Here is an 18,256-nt window from a genome sequence, read left to right on the forward strand (position 1 = left end):
TTTTTTTTTTTTTTTTTTTTTTTGCCTAAACTGGTTAAATGAATATCTTGTTATATAAAATAAAAATCTTAATTTACAAAATTTTCACTACTCCCTAATTTTATATAGTTTTTTTTTGTCATTATTAATAATTAATAACAAAAATATAAATAATTATACTCAACTAATAATAGATCAAAATGTAATTTTATGATTTTAAGATTAAAAAAAGGTTTATTTTAGGCTAAGGTGGAGTGATATTCAAGAATTTAATAATTACAATAAATTTATTCTTTTAGAAGCACGTGCATGCACGTGTTATATTTTAATAAACCAATAAATTTTCTTTAAAAAAAATAATAACGAAGCTATTAAAAAACTTTTTTTTTTTAATTTTAAAATTTATTATCTCACTAAATTGGGGTATACATACGACCTAAAAACCCGAAAAACCAAACTCGAATCATAAAGATTGAGTTAGTTTTCTAAAACTTAATCAGCTCGATTTAGATTTTAAGTCCATTTGCTAAAAGTTATGTCTAACTCCTTGGCAACCTCACCCTCATCATGGCCGATGGCCGCTAGATGCAAAGGCAGCTCGTTGACAATAATCTGGAAGTCTAACAACTAAAAGATAGGGAGCTCGTTACTTAAATTATCGAACTCAAAAAAATCTAAAATAATTTTTAAAATTAGAAGTATGTGTATTTATTAAATAAATTTTAGCTTATAGTTTACTTAACGGAAAAAAAAAAAAAAAATACAAAAAATAATAGCTATCATGTGCGCGTCCTTAGAGCTTCATGCAATGTTTCCTCTTTCCATTTTTGCCCCCAACAACACTCCGATTCTTCCACCCACCGTAACGGATCAACATTACGCCATTTTGTAGCCGTTGCAATCCCCACAAATCCACGTTCCGCCTATATAATCCACTTCCGTCCTCCACTTTTTCCAATCATCTCACACTCCAAATCGCCTTTTTTCTCATCGCTTTTCTCCAGATCTCTGCCTCTTCCTCCAATGGCGAAAGCAGCCGCAGTCACTCTCTCCTTTCTGCTTCTGTTCCTCTCAGGTTCGTTCTCCTGATCTCTTCGAATTCCGCGTCGTCTTTTGCGTACTGAACTTCTTTCTTTTTTCTTCTTCCAATTCTTTTTTCAGGAGATCTCTTGGCGGTAAATGGATATCAGGTGAATCGATTGTTATAGAAATGCAGAGTAAGAGATTAGAATAATCCGATGAAATCTGAGACGATTTTTGTTTTTGGTTTGCAGAAGACGTGGTGCGTTCCGAGGCCTTCGTCGGATCACGCGACGCTGTTAGCGAATATCGATTACGCTTGTTCACAAGTGGATTGTAGGATTATGCAGAAAGGATGCCCCTGCTTTTATCCTGATAATCTAATTAACCATGCCTCCATCGCTATGAATCTGTATTACAATTCGAAAGGGAAGAATCAGTGGAACTGTGATTTCAGAGGATCTGGTCTCATCGTCATCACTGATCCAAGTTAGTTCATGATTTAAACAGATTTTGCTGCTGTGATTGTCCTTTTGCTTTTTATTTTGATTTTGTGGTTCGATTTTCGCTGCTGCAGGTTATGGGAACTGCCTTTACCCTTGAATTGAAGTATGAAGAATAGAAGTGTAGGAGAATCACACCGCTCAAAAGTAAAATTTATTGTTAGTTTATTGATTATGAAGTTTGACTATATATACTTAGGTGGGAAGAGATAGATACTGAATTAATGCTATTTATCTTTGATTCAATTCAATATCAAAATTAAATCAAATTAGGGCTTGAATCTAAACTTCTGCAAATTAGGTACTCCTCAATGTTTATCTATATATATGAAAGGAGGTTTATCACGAATACAATTATCGTCCAATAGGATTGATAACATAAACAAAACGTAAAATACAAAAATGAACAATAATAATTTAATCCATAAGAATATAAAAATGGAGAGAGATCTTTCACCGATCAAAAAAATAATTTCATTAATTAAACAACTAAGTTTTTGACTACCTCTTTATAAGCATGAGTAAATGCTAAACTTTAATATTTTTTTATCCAAAACTTTTAGCTAAGAGAGATTTTTAAAAGATATTGATTTTAGAATATTTCTATAATTTAGTAAAAGAAAAGAAACCTTAATAAGGGTAAAAGCGTAATTTTCACCGAAGTATTCACTTATAATTAGAAGCATCGGGGACTCGAGCAAAAAAAAAGAAAAACCTTAAACGAAGGGTAAAAGCGTAATTTTGCTAAAGTATTCGCCTATTTAATCTGAAGCTGGTCTAGGGTTTGAGTCATTGCCACTGAGAGAACACAGCATCTGTAAAAAAGGTGGTGCTGTTGTTCCGTTGCGGGCATAGAACAAATCGATTCCTTTCTCTAATCTTCGATCTGGAAGTTTGATTCTCGTCGAGCAGTTTGCAGTTTCGAAGAGGAAAGACTTTTACATTCGTTTTTTTTCTTTGTTTATAGTTTGTTTTCTTTAAGGCCGATCCAATGGGTTCTCAGACGTTAAACGAATACTCGAGAGCTCAATTTCACCCGGCCGAGATTTTCATTGCGGCAGCCTAAAGGTTTTGCATGTTAATCTGTTTCATGCTCAAATTCAGGAACCTGCCCTAAATTTTTTTTCTCCAAAATGCGCATAGATTTTTGTTTTGCTTCGATTAGGTTTGAATGTTGAAGTTTGTGATTGAATCAATCTGTTCTTAGGAGATAGGTAGAGATCTTCGTCGACAAACGTCGACATTCCCTAGGCCGCTAGGGTTCACCTTTCGCGGAAAAGTTGGATCTCGTTGTTTGAACGAAATACAGAGCAATTAAAAGGTTAGTTGAAGTGAATCGATACCAATTATTTGTATCTGTTGGATATCCGTTTGGTACCATCACTACGATTCGATTCTGTAGATTGTGAAAATGAGTAAAAATACTAATTGCAGGTTAAGGATTGAACTCGGTCGATCTGTCTAGCATTTTTATTCAATGTATGAACTGATTCTGGGTTTAATGTTCTTCAAGATTTGAGCTTTGTTTTTAAACCTTTTGTTCGTTTCATTTTGTATTGTGTTTTTGGTATGTTCTTAATGTTAATATCGCATGTCATGGACACACTTTATATATGTCAAATCAAAGTATATTATTGTCTTAATGATTGAGTTATTTATATTAGACAAACACTTACACAACACAAAAGTTCATAATTTATGAACTTTGAAACTATTAGAGCTTACGGAGGATGAGATGAGCTCCATGTTGTGGTTGAACAGTGACATTTGAAGCAGGGGCGTGAGTATAATATGGGGAAAGTTGGAAGGAGAAGCGCTGCAAAATCATTGATAGTGCTATTTTTGCTTCAATCATGGCGAAGTTTTGACCAACACAAATTCGAGGACCCCATCCAAATGGTAGGAAGCAAACTTTATTGTTCGTTGCTTTGGAAATTCCTTCTGAAAACCTCTTTGGCTTGAACTCATCTGCATCTTCACCCCATATTTGGTGATCGTGGTGGATATGAATGATTGGTATACCTATTGACACCCCACCCGGCAATAATAAGTTTCCAAGCTTTGTTTCCTTGTGTATTCCTCGAGCTAAGATCCCAACGGGAGGATATAACCTAAGAACTTCATATAGTATCATACTCACCTGTTCCAAACATCAACATGTTCAATTATATCAGAAAGTAACCAAAACATACCCGATCGAAACTACTTTAAAGTGATTGCTCTCTTTGGTTTTTCTTTTTTGGTGGGCTCCCCTCAAGGCCTTGAGACGCTAGGGAGAGAGAGGTTTCGGGCTTTCCCTCAAGGCTTTAAGACGCTAGGGAGAGAGAGGTTTCGGGCTTTCCTCAAGGCTTTAGGACGCTAGGGAGAGAGGTTTGGGGCTTTCCCCAAGGCTTTAGGACGCTTGGGAGAGAGGTTTGGGGCTTTCCCCAAGGCTTTAGGACGCTAGGGAGAGAGGTTTGGGGCTTTCCCCAAGGCTTTAGGACGCTAGGGAGAGAGGTTTGGGGCTTTCCCCAAGGCTTTTTGACGCTAGGGAGAGAGGTTTGGGGCTTTCCCCAAGGCTTTAGGACGCTAGGGAGAGGTTTGGGGCTTTCCCCAAGGCTTTTTGACGCTAGGGAGAGAGGTTTGGGGCTTTCCCCAAGGCTTTAGGACGCTAGGGAGAGAGGTTTGGGGCTTTCCCCAAGGCTTTAGGACGCTAGGGAGAGAGGTTTGGGGCTTTCCCCAAGGCTTTAGGATGCTAGGGAGAGAGGTTTGGGGCTTTCCCCAAGGCTTTTTGACGCTAGGGAGAGAGGTTTGGGGCTTTCCCCAAGGCTTTAGGACGCTAGGGAGAGAGGTTTGGGGCTTCTCCCAAGGCTTTAGGACGCTAGGGAGAGAGGTTTGGGGCTTCTCCCAAGGCTTTAGGACGCTAGGGGGAGAGGTTTGGGGCTTCTCCCAAGGCTTTAGGACGCTAGGGGGAGAGGTTTGGGGCTTCTCCCAAGGCTTTAGGACGCTAGGGGGAGAGGTTTGGGGCTTCTCCCAAGGCTTTAGGACGCTAGGGGGAGAGGTTTGGGGCTTCTCCCAAGGCTTTAGGACGCTAGGGGGAGAGGTTTGGGGCTTCTCCCAAGGCTTTAGGACGCTAGGGGGAGAGGTTTGGGGCTTCTCCCAAGGCTTTAAGACGCTAGGGGGAGAGGTTTGGGGCTTCTCCCAAGGCTTTAAAGACACTAGGGGAGAGGTTTGGGGCTTCTCCCAAGGCTTTAAAGACACTAGGGGGAGAGGTTTGGGGCTTCTCCCAAGACTTTAAGACGCTAGGGGGAGAGGTTTGGGGCTTCTCCCCAGGCTTTAAGGGGGAGAGGTAGGCTTTAAGATGCTAGGGAGAGAGGTTTCGGGCTTCTCCCAAGGCTTTAAGACGCTAGGGAGAGAGGTTTTGGACTTCTCCCAAGGCTTTAAGACGCTAGGGAGAGCGGTTTCGGGCTTCCCTCAAGGCTTTAAGATGCCAGGGGAGAGGTTTCGGGCTTCCCCCAAGGCTTTAAGATGCCAGGGGAGAGGTTTACACTCTTATTAAAAGAAAATGATTTCTTGGTCTTGAGAAACTTAAACCATAGCTACATACTACTTTGAGATGACTTATAAAAAAAGTGCACTAGGATCACTTAACGTTCTTGAACTAAATGAAAAAGCTATTACTCATACTACTTACTACTTTGAGACGACTTAAACCATCGAAATCCACTTTCTTGTCTTCACCAAAAACATTGAGCACTTCCGCTCTTGCTTGATCTTGCCATTCTGAATACCGACCAAGTAGAACCATTGTCCAAACAAGCAACGAGGCGGTTGTTTCTTGGCCAGCAAAATAAAAAAGCTTGCACTCACTAATGATATCTTCCATGGACATCCCAACAGCATCTTTCTTATTTTCTTCCAAAAGGATCCCTAGAAGATCAGCATTATTAGAAACTTGAGCAGCCTCCATAGCCATTTGTCTCTTGCTTATAATTCCCCAAACCATACTATTTATTTCTCTATTAACCTCCTCCATCTTTCTATTCATCTGGGTTGGTACAAACCTAAAGTAAATGAAGAACTAATTAAAAACACACACAAAAGCTCAAATTTAAATCCGAACTTTCATTCAAATCTTACCTCCACTCAGGAATGTTATATATAGACTCCCTTTGTTAGGCGTGCTACCAATAAAGAAACCCAGGTTTTCAAGAACTGGAAGATCTTCTTTCCTTCCTCATAGCTACTCCCAAATGCTGTTTGAGATATCGAATCTGCAGTCATATTCTGCAAATCAGGCCAAACATCTAACTCGAAATGCCCTTCTTCCTCGGAGACCATCACTTCCCATTTCTTAATCATCCCATTACAACTCTCCAAGAACGCTGGAAACATGTCCTGCAAACACCGCCATATTAGACTTAAGCTGTCTTGGTCGTCTTGCGTGCTGCTATCTTAACTATTCTCATAAGACAACTGCTTGAAAAAAGAGAGATCGAGAGGAGTAGTAGACCTTCAACTTCTCGGTATGAAAGGCGGGATTGATGATCTTCCTATGTTTAGCCCATTTAGATCCCTCGAGAGAGACAAGTCCGCCACTTCCAAGACTTCTTGCAGGAGGAAATAAAGGGGCTTTAGGAATGTCATTGATGAGAGAAAAGATAGTCTTAAGTTGTTCAGGGTCTGTTATATACACTCTTGGAGTTGGTCCAACCCAAGCAAAACAATTCTTACCTACAAATATAACTGCGTTAAGAACACAAGCCAACCAAGTATACACATAGATACGAATGGCCAATGAATATATATATATACCCATGATGAACATGAGTTTAATACCATTTTGTTTTTTTTTTTTGTTTTAAATTAAAATGTAGGCCAAAATTTGAGTTGATGGAATTTAACTAAAAACTCAAATAATTCAATTTAAAAAATAAAGATTATCCCAAAAGAATGGGGCATGCGACCACCCGAATCCAGCTAGGGCAATACAAAATCGACAAAAACGGAAGAGGTTACCATATTTATTGATGGTGAGGTGCGAGGAAGGGAGGGCGCGATGAGCGATATGATGAGATCAGTTCATGGACTGCGATCTGGCTTCGCGAATCGCCGTCGCCATGTCTTTCGAATCACCAAAGAGAAGGCGATAGGGATTTCCGGCAAGGCCCTGCTCTCTTAACTGCTTCTCGAGCTTCTTCGGTTTCAGCCAAATCCAGTTCAGGAACCTCCATCCCCATACCACAACACAACCTACCAGAATGCTGATTGTAATCGCAGCGCCGATCGTCATGCTCATTTCGAGTTGCAGAGCGACCGGAAGATGGAGAAACGGAATGATATAAATCAAGTTTTACAATTTGGTTCCTACGTATTTATTATTATTATTATTATTATTATTATTATCTCTTATTATTATCATTTATAACTCTTGTTATTATCATTATTAATATATTTCAGGAAGCCGGAGAGATTTCTCACCCATAAATTTCATACATTCGCAGCAAAACTAATTTATTATATATTTATTTACTTCTATATTCATTTAATACTTAATTTTTTTTAATTTTCTGATTAAAAATTTGAGACTTTTTGTTAAATACATATTATATTTTTTATTTTTTATTTTTTAAAATAGAAAATATCATTTAAAAAATTATTGGAAATAAATAATATTTGGAAAAAAAAAAAGAAAAAAAAACTCAATAAACTCCATCTTGGTCCAAAGAGGGCAACCCGGCCCCGGAGGGATGGATTTGGTGGTGGTTCCACATCAATTGGAGAAAGGAACGTGTGACAGTGAAGTACACTGACAGTGAAGTACACGCGCTAGGCCCTGAAGGGGATAATTGTAATATCCCACATTGGTTGGGAGGAGAACGAAACATCTTTTGTAATAATGTGGAAACTTTTTTCTAGCAGATGCGTAATGAGAAAGTCCATAAGAAAAAGCCAAAATCGGGAAAACCTAAAGAGGTCAATATCTGGATAAGCTTTTGTTCTACTGTGTAATTTGAAAGACACATTTTAAAGCCTTGAGAGAGTCCGAAAGGGAAAGTCCAAAGAGGGCAAAAATAGAGAGGGAAACAGATAAGCAAGCAACCAAACAAATCATTTTGTAAGCTGAGAGATAATTCATTTGTACATGTAATTTTATTTTTATTTCTGGAATTACCACCTTTTGGCCTGTAGATTAGATTATAATTCTTGTTTTTAGCAAGCACAAAGAATCAGAGCTCACAGAATCAAGAAGAAGCTGGATGTTGCAGCCCACACACCAAATTTGCTGGAACTGCCATGTCCATCACCTTCGGATATGCCAGATTCAAATCTGTAAACGACAACCAATTAACTTGTTCTTATATCAGAGCCCATCACTTTACACTATGCTTAAAATTTTTGTTTCATGTATACTTACTTTCCATGATTTTCTTGAATTCTTCCTGCAAAACAGAATCAAACCCAGCTACAGAGTTATCAACTTTAGATGTAAAGGTAATTTTCCAGATGAGTGATTTTAGTTTTAGTCAAGAAAATTACCAGATCCTTGGAAAGCCGTGGATTGTGTTCGATCTCTTCGCCTACGGAACTAACCTGAAATCATACGTCGGATATAAGGGACTGACTGAACCGTGTTTCGACGATGGAGAAATTTCCTTACGCTAAATCCTGTGTAATCGTGAGCGGGATAGATCAACGTGTCCTTTGGCAGGGTGAAGATCTGGCACAAAGAGTTCATAATCAGAGCATGAAAAGCATAATCTGTCCTTACTGTTCCTTGTTTTGATTGTTCTTTTCAAATACACAAAGGACTAAGTATCATTTCCTAACCTGCGAGTGTACAGATTCATAGAGCTGCTTTGAACTTCCACCCTGCAGAAAAGACACTGGTGTTCAGCATTGTGGCAACAAAGGTCAATTCTTCAAATGTGAAAGAGGAGAATACAGGACTAAGCACTAGGAATCCAATAATATCGATTTGACAAGTTTCTAGTCGACTCGTTAGATTGAAATTGTTGAACTTGTAGAAAAAACGTGCTAACGGTAAAGGTTGTGATTAGTTAAGAAAACGTTTTATGTGATTAGTTTTATAAATGGTTGCAGCTACCCCACAAGACGAGGCAAAGGTTTTCAGGTCGTTGTTGTGAGATGAAAACGACACCAGCTTCCATTATCGCTCAACCTTTATATAACTAAACAAAAAACCATATGTGCCCAAGTTCACCGATAACAGACATTGTTCTCTTTGAGCTTTCCCTTAAGAGCTTACCCTTAAGGTTTTAAAATGTGTTTGCTAGGGAGAGGTTTCCACCCCCTTATAAAGAATGCTTCATTCCACTCTCCCGCCGATATGAGATCTCATACCATGTAACATGGGGTCGATACCAAAGAAGTTTTGGACGATCTGTTAATGTACAGAGAATCACAAGCCAGAGGGAAAATGACAGCCAAAGTGTTGTACTGGGATTTTCTTATCTAAAAGACCAATACTTTGGAACTAGAGTATTACCAATACCATCATTCATCAACAATTGATCAATAGGTCAAAAAGGTGAAAGCTACCTGAAAATCGGTCCTCCCACATCCACGTATCAGCAGAGCGTCCCCAGTAAATGCCATCCTAGGATGGGGCTGATCGGGTTCGTCCCCTGTTACATACGTGACACAGCCTGATGTGTGGCCAGGAGTCGCCCGAACCTGAAGTTCCATGCAAGATAAAGTTGAGTCAAGAGTTAACTCCAGGATTAATCTATCATTTTTATCGACATTTTAGTCCTTGGCTATACTTAATGATGAACCCTCCTGGCACAAAAATCGACTTCCTTTCTGCATTGCATTTTTCATTCTCAAGCCCCACAAAAGTATGTTCATAGCGGATTGTTCCAACACTGAAACGCTGAAGGATAAATGATAATTGGTGTTTACTCTTTAAGAACTCATGAGCATTGTCAGTAGTAATCTATAAAACATGAAATTCTAAGGCAGCTCTTGTCCTGAATATTTCAACCACCTTGACGGGCCGAGGAGGTTCCGTGGTATATAATATGTCATGATCAGCAAGCATCAAACCCACCACTAATAGATATTGTTCGTTTTAGTCCGTTATGTATCACCGTCAGCCTTACGATTTTAAAACACGTCTACTAGAGAAAATTTTGTTAGATGTTCAATATGAGAGACACTCGCCCAGCTATTCAAAGTTTAGAAATCAATACAAATATTAGAGGAGCTATATTATGTCGATGAACCTTCACCAGTTCTATGTAATGGCAAAGCTGAATCGAAAGTATTGGCATACCTCCAGGAATAGATCACCAAAAGAAATTCTATCGCCAGGTTCAATCAACAGATCAGCTTTTGAACCACTAGCTCTTGAGATCACAGATTTTGCTCCTGGAACTTTAGTCTAAAGGAAATGATCACATCAACTGGAAGTGAGAAAACAGGAACAAAAATAATGATGGAGAAGAAGAAAAAAACCTTGATGAGGCCAGTGCCAGTGATATGATCGGCGTGCACATGAGTGTTCATAGCGTATACAAGCTTCAATCCCAATTCTCTTATAAGGTTTAGATCCCTATCTACAGTCTTATCAACCGGGTCAATCAACTGAAGGTAGAAATAATTCAACAAATCACAGGAAAAAAGGAACCCATCAATGGTTTTTACCAAAGTTTTCAACCCAAACATTGATGAATGAAAAGAAAACTAAACTCATCACACATTTCGTCAAAGAACAACCAAAATTCAAGTGAAATTCAAACACCGAATCACTAAAACAAAACATAGAAAAGAGAGGGAGGGAGATTACGATCGCCGATTTGTCAGGATGGGAAACATTAGCGAGAAGATACGTGTAGGTGGAAGATTCCTTCTCGAACAATTGACGGAACAAGAGCTTAGACGAGGAAGATGATGGCGAAGACCGCATTTGGGAACTGAAATTCTTGGCGGGAATTTTGGAAATGGGTTTCAGAGGAAGAAGATGAAAGAATAGAAGATTGGGAGAAAATCGAGGAATTCGTAAGAATCGAATGCTTTGCATCGCGCTTTGTTTTTGGATTCAAACTCGATTGTTGGAACGTGGGGAAGGATAGTAATGATGTAGTGAATTGTTTATGGGAAATGGATATAGAATGGATGATGCGTCGGGTACAGATTTTGGAAGCTTTGGCTCATCCGTCCTGGCGCCATTTGTTGCCGCCCCTGGTTTTGCTTTTGCCCGGAACAAATCGGAGTGATTGAACACGATGGCCCGGCTACCATTTATGAACAATTGTTCAACTTCAATACGTATTAATTCAACCAAATAATTGCTTGGTTTCAATATTAGGTTTACAAGATGATCCATTTGATTAAAACTGTTGATCGGATTGAACCAAGACAAGATCACTAGATCACAAGGGCACTGGATTGGACATTCATTAATTGGCTTTAAATGATCGATTGTTATTTAAATCTCTTTTAGAGCTTTTGTTGATCACGCCAGATTGAATTTAACCAAGATTTCTCACATGGGTGGTCGTTCTAGAACGCTCCCCTTCTATGATGAGGTCGAGGTAACTTCATCATTGGAAGGAGGATTGAGGATACACAGATTAATTGGGAGAAGAGCATGATCTCTAAAGAGAAGTTGTACCTTTACTAATTTTCTCATTTCTTAGCATGAAATAAGTTAAAAAAGGTGAACTAAATTGGACCAAGCATGGGTTCATGGACTCAAGACATGCATGATACATGTTCCTTTAAAAGGTGTTGACCATAAAGCTCGACCTCCGCAAGGTGAAGTGGGATTTGGGCTCTAGTCTAACCTCTTTTCCTTTGCCTCTGAAGCTCGGGTGTTTTGTAGTTTCTCGAAATGTATCTCATATTTGACATTTTTTTTTCATTATTAAACATCTTTTAAAAAAAAAAACACTTTTATAAGCATCATTCAAATATATTTATGACATTTTAAGATGATCAATTAAAGTCAAATTTGGATAAATCCCATGACATAAGAAATATGACCCAAAACAAACAATCGGGTCTAACAGCGTTTCATTACCACAAGATCTCAATCGGGTCTTATCTAATCCCTCTCTAAAACCCCATTTGGAATTGATTCAGTTTTCGATTTCACTATTCGTTTTGTTGGGCTATTCCATGTATTAAAGTTCGTTCGAATTTCTTCAAAAAAGGCAATAAGTAAGTTCGAATCAATTCGTTCTGTTTAACTGTTTTGGTATGGGATAGGTCTTGAATTGTTTTTATTCATTGCTCAGCTTGTGTTCATCTTCGAAGGGGTTCTTTCAAACCCAGAAAAACGGTGCATCCCCATGATATAATGGGTATATATGTTGGAATTTATTGATATCATATGATCAGAGAGAGACCCAGTTGGTTCTCTTTCTCTTATCTTCCGATGCCGACGCATACTCGACACGTGCTTGCTGAAGTAACTTACTTCCAAGTTTCAACAGCGCCGAGTTTCTTCGCTCTTGCGGCACCGTTGTTACTGTCGAGAGAAATGATGAACAGAGAAGTTCATAACCTGTACTGTCACTTTATAAATGGGATTCGATTCCTTTGTTCTTACTAGTGATTTTTCTGTAAGTATTGATTTGGAATTTCGTTTTAGTTCTATGTTTGGATTAAACGATTTTTTTTGACTTTGATCTTGTGAGTCGAATATTGAAGTTGCTTCATTAATGGCCTTTGATACTTTTAAAGAATCAGGTGGAGCCCATTTCAGAAAATAGAAAAGTGAATGTAGTATTGTAATCTGATCCTGTGGAATGTTTTGTGTCGGTTCAGGAAGTGTTAAGGAAGAAGATTGATTCTAATGGAGGTTTCGATAATGGTTCATGTGGGATTGATCCTTTTTCTTCTATGGTTACTTTCCGCTTACAATTGCTGCCATCTTGCTGCATATTTCATCTCCTTCATCTATCTCTATCTGGTAATGTTTAGCCATGTCTTTTATCATCTATTTGAATTGCTTACGAGCCATACCCTTTTCGATATGCCCAAGTTCACCGCTAACAGGTCGTTGTTGTGGCCTGGGGTTGAATCTTCCCCTTTTCAGTAATGAATTTCTATGATCTTCTTTTTCAAAGGTGCATGAACGGTTCTTTTGGAGATTGAGGAAGAAATTCAAATTTGAGGAGAGAAAGCAAGCTAATCAGAGAAGGGTATGATTTCTTTCCCGTTCTTGCATTAAATTCATAATCGGTGAAATCCCGCATTGGTTCTCGAGAGGAAAACGAAACACCCTTTATATAAGGGTGTAGAAACCTCTCTCGAGCAGACGTGTTTTAAAGCTTTGAGGGGAAGCTCGAAAGGGAAAGCCCAAAGAAGACAATATCTGCTAGCTGTGGGCTTGGGCCGTTACGTAAACACATGTTTATTTACTGAGAAATTGAGAGGGAAGACATTTTTTTTTCTGTTCTTTCTTTGGTTTCTTTGTGATGCGTTTTGATTGGAATCGAATGCGATTTCTCTTTCGTTTCAGGTTCTTACGGATTCTGAAACAGTTGGATGGTTAAACCATGTGGTTGAAAAGATATGGCCTATATGTATGGAGCATATTGTTTCTCAGAAGATTCTCCTCCCAATCATACCTTGGTTCTTGGAGAAGTACAAACCATGGACTGCTGTATGATTCTAATCTGATACTTCATTTACCCGTTTTTTATATTGATACAACGAATTTGAGCAATTCCCTGTCTTTACGATATCGTACTTCCACTAATACGTTCTGCAAACACAAGCACAAGTGTTACAAGTATAAACTAGGACATGATTTCTTCTCGTTTTTTCGATAATCATAATTTTATATCTGTACAGCTTTTTGATGACCAGTGTATGATTGCAGAAGGAGGTTGTGGTTCGACATCTATATTTGGGAAGAAACCCGCCTATGTTTACTGAAATGAGGGTTCTTCGTCAGCCTAGCGAGGACGACCACTTGGTATGCATTACTTTTTCGTTGGATTAGGACCCTATACACACACACACACATATTGTATTTTGTAGCTTCGAGTTTAATCGCGTTGAATGAACTAATTGCAGGTTCTGGAGTTGGGAATGAACTTTCTTACAGCTGATGATATGAGTGCAGTAATTGGGGTGAAGCTAAGGAAAAGACTTGGGTTTGGAATGTGGGCAAAGTTACATCTAACAGGAATGCATGTGGAAGGAAAGGTACAGAAACTGTTGTTGTTTGTAATGGAGTAATTTGGAATAGTTATTAGTATGTATATTTGTGAGTCGAAAAGTAGATGTGTGAGATCCCACATTAGTTGGAGAAGGGAACGAAACATTTCTTATAAGGGTGTGGAAACCTTTTCCTAGTGGACGCGTTTTAAAACCTTGAGGGGAAGTTTGAAAGTGAAAGCTCAAAAAGGACAATATCTGCTAGCGAAGGGCTTGAGCTAATACAAATGGTATCCGAGCTAGACACCGGGTGGTGTGCCAGCGAGAATGCTGGGCCCCCAAGAGGGGTGGATTGTGAGATCCCACATCGGTGGGAGAGGGGAACGAAACATTCCTTATAAGGGTGTGGACGCATTTCAAAACCTTGAGGGGAAGCCCGGGGTGTGGACGCATTTCAAAACCTTGAGGGGAAGCCCGAAAGGGAAAGTCCAAAGAGGACAATATTTGCTTGCAGTGGGTTTGGGTTGTTACAAGGTGTGTTCAAATATATGCGTGATCTTTTAAGGTATGTTTGGAAGTTATTTTGGAACAAGAAAAATTACTTTTGTTATCCCTATTTTGGTGATGTAACGACCCAGATCCACCACTAGCAGATATTGTCCTCTTTGGGCTTTCCCTTTCGGGCTTCCCCTCAAGGTTTTAATACGCGTCTGCTAGGGTAAGGTTTCCACACCCTTATAAATGGTGATTTGTTCTCCTCCCCAACCAATGTGGGATATCACAAGTGATCTTGGCCTTTCCAAGAACTAATCCTGTAGCTTTCCATTTTGTTTCCCATTATTGTTCTATTATCGGAAGAGGAATACGCAGCTGATCTTAAAGTAGAGCAAGAATTTGTCTGTAATGTCTGACAACTTTTCTGTCCTTTTTCAGTTTCCTTGTCAGTAGTTGTGTTGTTTCCTTACAAGAATCATGTACTTGCATCATTTTTTACTTCAATCATTTTTCATGTCCCTTCTCAAGGTTCTGGTTGGTGTGAAGTTTCTTCGGGATTGGCCACACCTCGGTCGTATTCGATTATGTTTCGCTGAGCCTCCATATTTTCAGATGACTGTCAAACCCATCTTTACACATGGTCTTGATGTTACCGAACTTCCCGGGATCGCTGGATGGCTGGTATAATACATCTTTTATTTAAACATTTTTTACCTTCAACTTCGTTTTCGTTATTTTCCCTCGATTTCTCTTGATGCTGGCAAAACTACGCTTTACTGCTTACCTTCTCATTCTTGGTCTAAGTACTGTCATTTTTTCTTTTTTTGGTTTCTTTTTATCAGGATAAACTGTTGTCCGTTGCCTTTGAGCAGACACTTGTTGAGGTGATAACACCTTGCTTCGTAGTTTTTGAATCTCGTTCATTTTTGTTTTAAAATTTTAAATCCGTGAATGGAATTATATTCGAAACGTACACTTGAATGTTCATATTTCATGTTATTGCGTATGCTTTGCAACAATATTTACGAAGTTTTGAGTTATCTGAATGTTTGCAGCCCAATATGTTGGTTGTTGACATGGAGAAGTTCATTTCACCACAATCAGGTACTTAATCCTAAACACAATGCAACATTCAACTTGATCAAATGAAAATTTTGAAGAATGGTTAAACTCAACCTAATGAATAGAAAGACGTCATCTTAAGGTCCCGTTCGATATTAGCTTTTGAGTTTTGAAAATGAAGCTAGTTTTCTCACGATTTCCGACCATTATTTTAATCTTTCTTTAAGTAACCAAGTTATCAAATCTCATAATCGTGTCAAGCAGCATGATATATTGAACGCTGGTCACCAGCCAACGACCTGTAGTTATTACGGAAAACATGTCTTAATATAGTTTCATATACTACACTATTTGTTGGAACTCTTAGACCATGCAATGATTGATCAATGTCCGGTAGTACTAAAGGTAGCTGGTTCTCAAAAATTTCTGTAGACTAAGCCAGGGGCTGTGAGATCCCACATCGGCTGGAGAGGGGAACGAAATATTTCTTACAAGGGTGTGAAAACCTCTCCCTAATAGACGTGTTCTAAAATCTTGAGAGGAAGCCCAAAGAAGACTATATCTGCTAGTGGTGGGCTTGAGCTGTTACAAATGGTTTAAGAGCCAGACACCAAGCAGTGTGCCAATAAAGACACTGGCACCCAAGGGGGGTGGATTGTGAAATCTCACATCGCCTGGAGAGGGGAATGAAACATTCCTTACAAGAGTGTGAAACCTCTCCTTAATAGACGTGTTTTAAAACCTTACGGGGAAGCCCAAAGAGGGTAATCCGGTTTAGTTCTGTTCTTCGTATGCATCACTCCATGGTCTGCAAAACCCTTGGCTTGTAACTCTATGGTCTGCAAAACCCTTGGCTTGTACTCTATTGGCTGCTTTATTTATAGTTCCTAGTTATAAATAATCTTATCATACAGAACATTCTTCAGCTTTCAAAATTTTTTCAAGTGTCTGCATATGCTTTGATGTTGATGGATCCTTCTACTTGTCCATGACATTGTATTTCCAGAAACCTGGTTCTCGGTGAACGTGAAGGAACCCGTTGCCCATATTGTGGTTGAAATTATTGAAGGAGCAGACATGAAACGATCTGATCTAAACGGTTCTTCCGATGTTCTTCGACTTATTGTATTATAGTTCTCATGATTCTCTTACGTGACTTGTGAACTTGGCTTACAGTTGAATCTTTCTTTCAGGTCTAGCTGATCCATATGTAAAAGGCCAGTTGGGTCCATACAGATTCATGACCAAAATACAAAGGAAAACACTGTCTCCGCAGTGGCACGAGGAGTTCAAGGTCCCAATTGTCACATGGGAGTCGGAAAATGTGCTTGCTATTGAAGTTCGTGACAAGGACACATTCGTCGACGACATGCTTGGGTTTGTCTTCAAATTTGTTACTTCTATGACTACTTCTAGAATATGTTTGTCAAGAGTTTTGATCTTGAGACATCGCCTATTTCTGCTCATACGAAGTGTTGACGAGATTTGATGTAGTTCTTATGTCTTCGGTTTCATCTCTCCCCTTCCTTGTTCCATTTTTCTTGTGCTCATGATCCAATCTAATATTCTATTTGCAGAAATTGTTCCGTCGGCCTAGCGGACTTGAGGGATGGAAGACGACACGATATATGGTTGCCTCTTGAAAATATTAAAACGGGTCGATTGCATCTCGGGATCACTGTTTTTGAAGACAAAAAGAAGGTTCTGTTCTTTCCCTTCCTTGTCCTGTCCTGTCCTATTGGATAATGAAATTCTTAACTGAGATTTGTAATACTACTTTAGGCGGAGTATCCTTCTCCCAAAGGGCCCTTGAATGTGGGAGAGCCTCATAAGGATTCCCCTAGAAGTGAAATCAAGGATGACAAGGATTCAATCTCAACTATACCAGTGGAGTCTCAGAGAGGGATAGACAATTTCGAGCCAATCGACGTTGAAGGGCAAAACGAGACAGGAATATGGGTCCACCGTCCAGGAAGTGAAGTTTCAAAAACTTGGGAGCCTCGGCGACTTGATACCAAAATTCCTAGGGAGCCTAATGAATGCAGTGGTGAGATAACATCCTTTAATAGTGATTCTAGCAGCTCTGATGATAATCCTGAGGATAAACGTCGAAGGGTATCAGTTCGCAGAGGACTAAGAAAGTTGAGTTCAGTTTTTCACCGGAGTCCTCGGGGTGAGGGCCGGTCGGGTAGCTTAGAGGAGACTGTTAAATCCCCCCAATATGCCAATATTAGGGCCTCAAATGCCAAGGAGGGAGGTGTTAAGGTTATTCTCTTAGATAACATCTCTGGAACTGCTTCTGATAGGGTATCAAAAGACGGGAAATCGAGCAACGACAGTAGCGATTCAGAAAGCCCAGGAAAGGAGGGTGGTAAAGTGAGAGGCATGGCAAAGAGCTTTTACAGACAGGCTGAGAAATCTGCTCGCAATATCAAACACGCATTGACACACAAAGGGTTGAATAAATTCCAAAGTGATTCATCAGGAATGAATGAGAGAGATGGTGCAGAAGAATCAGAATGTTGTGGTGATGAACCTGATGTGCCAGCTGAAGCCACCACCGCTGCAGCTTCTCACGGTGATTCGTTTAAGAAGGAGAATGTGGTGGCCACAGGTTCAAGTGACAATGTGAAGGACAATGAGCAGCACTCAACAGAGAAGCTTAATGCAGCACCCTTGGAGAGGATAGAAGACGATGAAGATGATAAACCTGCAATCAACAGTGACAAAATGATTGGAACTTCAAAAAACATGTAGAAGTTTGAGAATTTGTAAACGGAATTCCTGTAAAGAGATGGTATAAGCTATAAATATTGTGAAGTTCATAGAGAAAAGCTCTTCAGCTCTCTTCAGCATCATATTTGGTGTACACACCTGTTAAGGCAATTCGTCGAGCACCTTGAGTGCAGCATCCAAATCCCACTCTCGCACAACCCTTAAACGAGTATGCTAAGGCAACAAGCATCAATTTCATGAACAACATCAAACAGTTTCGCCGGAACTAAGTAAATTAAGCACAAAATTGAAGGTTTTAACACTAGGCCAGCAGTTATAATTGGGCATATCGAAAAGGGTATGGC

General features: G+C 39.4%; 4 protein-coding genes and 1 pseudogene across 7 annotated transcripts in view; 3 read left to right on the forward strand and 2 right to left on the reverse strand.

Annotated features, from left to right (window-relative positions):
• The window catches only part of LOC111481085 (probable sodium/metabolite cotransporter BASS1, chloroplastic), a 23,292-nt gene extending 15,550 nt beyond the window's left edge, over positions 1-7,742 (forward strand). The window contains exons 7-8 of the mRNA XM_023126414.1: positions 3,154-3,163; positions 7,675-7,742. Of these exons, the coding sequence (XP_022982182.1) occupies positions 3,154-3,163; positions 7,675-7,698 (34 nt within the window). The 3' untranslated portion in view covers positions 7,699-7,742. The remainder of the gene's footprint in view (positions 1-3,153; positions 3,164-7,674) is intronic.
• LOC111481088 (major pollen allergen Ole e 10-like) lies at positions 893-1,848 on the forward strand. 2 transcript variants are annotated; one of them, XM_023126418.1, is made up of 4 exons: positions 893-1,054; positions 1,141-1,169; positions 1,257-1,488; positions 1,577-1,848. In XM_023126418.1, exons 1-4 carry the CDS (start codon positions 1,003-1,005, stop codon positions 1,600-1,602), a joined length of 339 nt encoding a protein of 112 aa, XP_022982186.1. In that variant the 5' UTR covers positions 893-1,002; the 3' UTR covers positions 1,603-1,848. The 2 variants fall into 2 exon arrangements, with proteins under 2 accessions (XP_022982186.1, XP_022982185.1); XM_023126417.1 differs by having other exon boundaries at positions 894-1,054; positions 1,254-1,488; positions 1,577-1,803.
• Positions 3,117-6,832, reverse strand: LOC111481083 (annotated as a pseudogene).
• Positions 7,675-10,884, reverse strand: LOC111481087 (persulfide dioxygenase ETHE1 homolog, mitochondrial-like). Its single transcript, XM_023126416.1, has 9 exons — positions 10,294-10,884; positions 9,963-10,091; positions 9,781-9,888; positions 9,045-9,179; positions 8,313-8,354; positions 8,143-8,202; positions 8,022-8,075; positions 7,900-7,924; positions 7,675-7,812 (listed from the first exon to the last, which is right to left on the reverse strand). The coding sequence occupies exons 1-9, from the start codon at positions 10,525-10,527 to the stop codon at positions 7,727-7,729; spliced, it is 873 nt and encodes a 290-aa protein (XP_022982184.1). The 5' UTR covers positions 10,528-10,884; the 3' UTR covers positions 7,675-7,726.
• A 613-nt stretch (positions 10,885-11,497) lies between these two features.
• On the forward strand, positions 11,498-18,045 carry LOC111481081 (C2 domain-containing protein At1g53590-like). 3 transcript variants are annotated; one of them, XM_023126407.1, is made up of 14 exons: positions 11,498-11,692; positions 11,862-11,864; positions 12,290-12,423; positions 12,581-12,655; positions 12,976-13,119; positions 13,339-13,434; positions 13,536-13,667; positions 14,643-14,795; positions 14,957-14,998; positions 15,170-15,218; positions 16,183-16,275; positions 16,370-16,553; positions 16,754-16,877; positions 16,959-18,045. In XM_023126407.1, exons 3-14 carry the CDS (start codon positions 12,307-12,309, stop codon positions 17,931-17,933), a joined length of 2,184 nt encoding a protein of 727 aa, XP_022982175.1. In that variant the 5' UTR covers positions 11,498-11,692; positions 11,862-11,864; positions 12,290-12,306; the 3' UTR covers positions 17,934-18,045. The 3 variants fall into 3 exon arrangements, with proteins under 3 accessions (XP_022982175.1, XP_022982174.1, XP_022982176.1); XM_023126406.1 differs by having other exon boundaries at positions 11,498-11,669; positions 11,747-12,073; positions 12,279-12,423; XM_023126408.1 differs by lacking the exons at positions 11,498-11,692; positions 11,862-11,864; positions 12,290-12,423; positions 12,581-12,655 and having other exon boundaries at positions 13,031-13,119; positions 13,311-13,434.
• Positions 18,046-18,256: the final 211 nt, after the last annotated feature.

The sequence above is a fragment of the Cucurbita maxima genome, unplaced genomic scaffold, assembly GCF_002738345.1.
Source record: "Cucurbita maxima cultivar Rimu unplaced genomic scaffold, Cmax_1.0 Cma_Scf00006, whole genome shotgun sequence".
Classification (NCBI taxonomy): Eukaryota; Viridiplantae; Streptophyta; class Magnoliopsida; order Cucurbitales; family Cucurbitaceae; genus Cucurbita; species Cucurbita maxima.

What these genes read in the sequence shown, in the direction of transcription:
- LOC111481088 (XM_023126417.1), top strand. Translation starts at nt 1,003, where the DNA reads ATGGCGAAAGCAGCCGCAGTCACTCTCTCCTTTCTGCTTCTGTTCCTC. An exon ending in TGGCGGTAAATGGATATCAG is followed by an intron (nt 1,170 to 1,253) that starts GTGAATCGATTG and finishes TTTGGTTTGCAG; the next exon opens with AAGACGTGGTGCGTTCCGAG. An exon ending in CATCGTCATCACTGATCCAA is followed by an intron (nt 1,489 to 1,576) that starts GTTAGTTCATGA and finishes TCGCTGCTGCAG; the next exon opens with GTTATGGGAACTGCCTTTAC.
- LOC111481081 (XM_023126407.1), top strand. Translation starts at nt 12,307, where the DNA reads ATGGAGGTTTCGATAATGGTTCATGTGGGATTGATCCTTTTTCTTCTA. An exon ending in CCTTCATCTATCTCTATCTG is followed by an intron (nt 12,424 to 12,580) that starts GTAATGTTTAGC and finishes TCTTTTTCAAAG; the next exon opens with GTGCATGAACGGTTCTTTTG. An exon ending in AGCAAGCTAATCAGAGAAGG is followed by an intron (nt 12,656 to 12,975) that starts GTATGATTTCTT and finishes CTTTCGTTTCAG; the next exon opens with GTTCTTACGGATTCTGAAAC.
- LOC111481087 (XM_023126416.1), bottom strand. Translation starts at nt 10,527, where the DNA reads ATGCAAAGCATTCGATTCTTACGAATTCCTCGATTTTCTCCCAATCTT. An exon ending in GTGGGAGGACCGATTTTCAG is followed by an intron (nt 8,355 to 9,044) that starts GTAGCTTTCACC and finishes TCTTTTCTGCAG; the next exon opens with GGTGGAAGTTCAAAGCAGCT. An exon ending in ATGAATCTGTACACTCGCAG is followed by an intron (nt 8,203 to 8,312) that starts GTTAGGAAATGA and finishes TCTTTGTGCCAG; the next exon opens with ATCTTCACCCTGCCAAAGGA.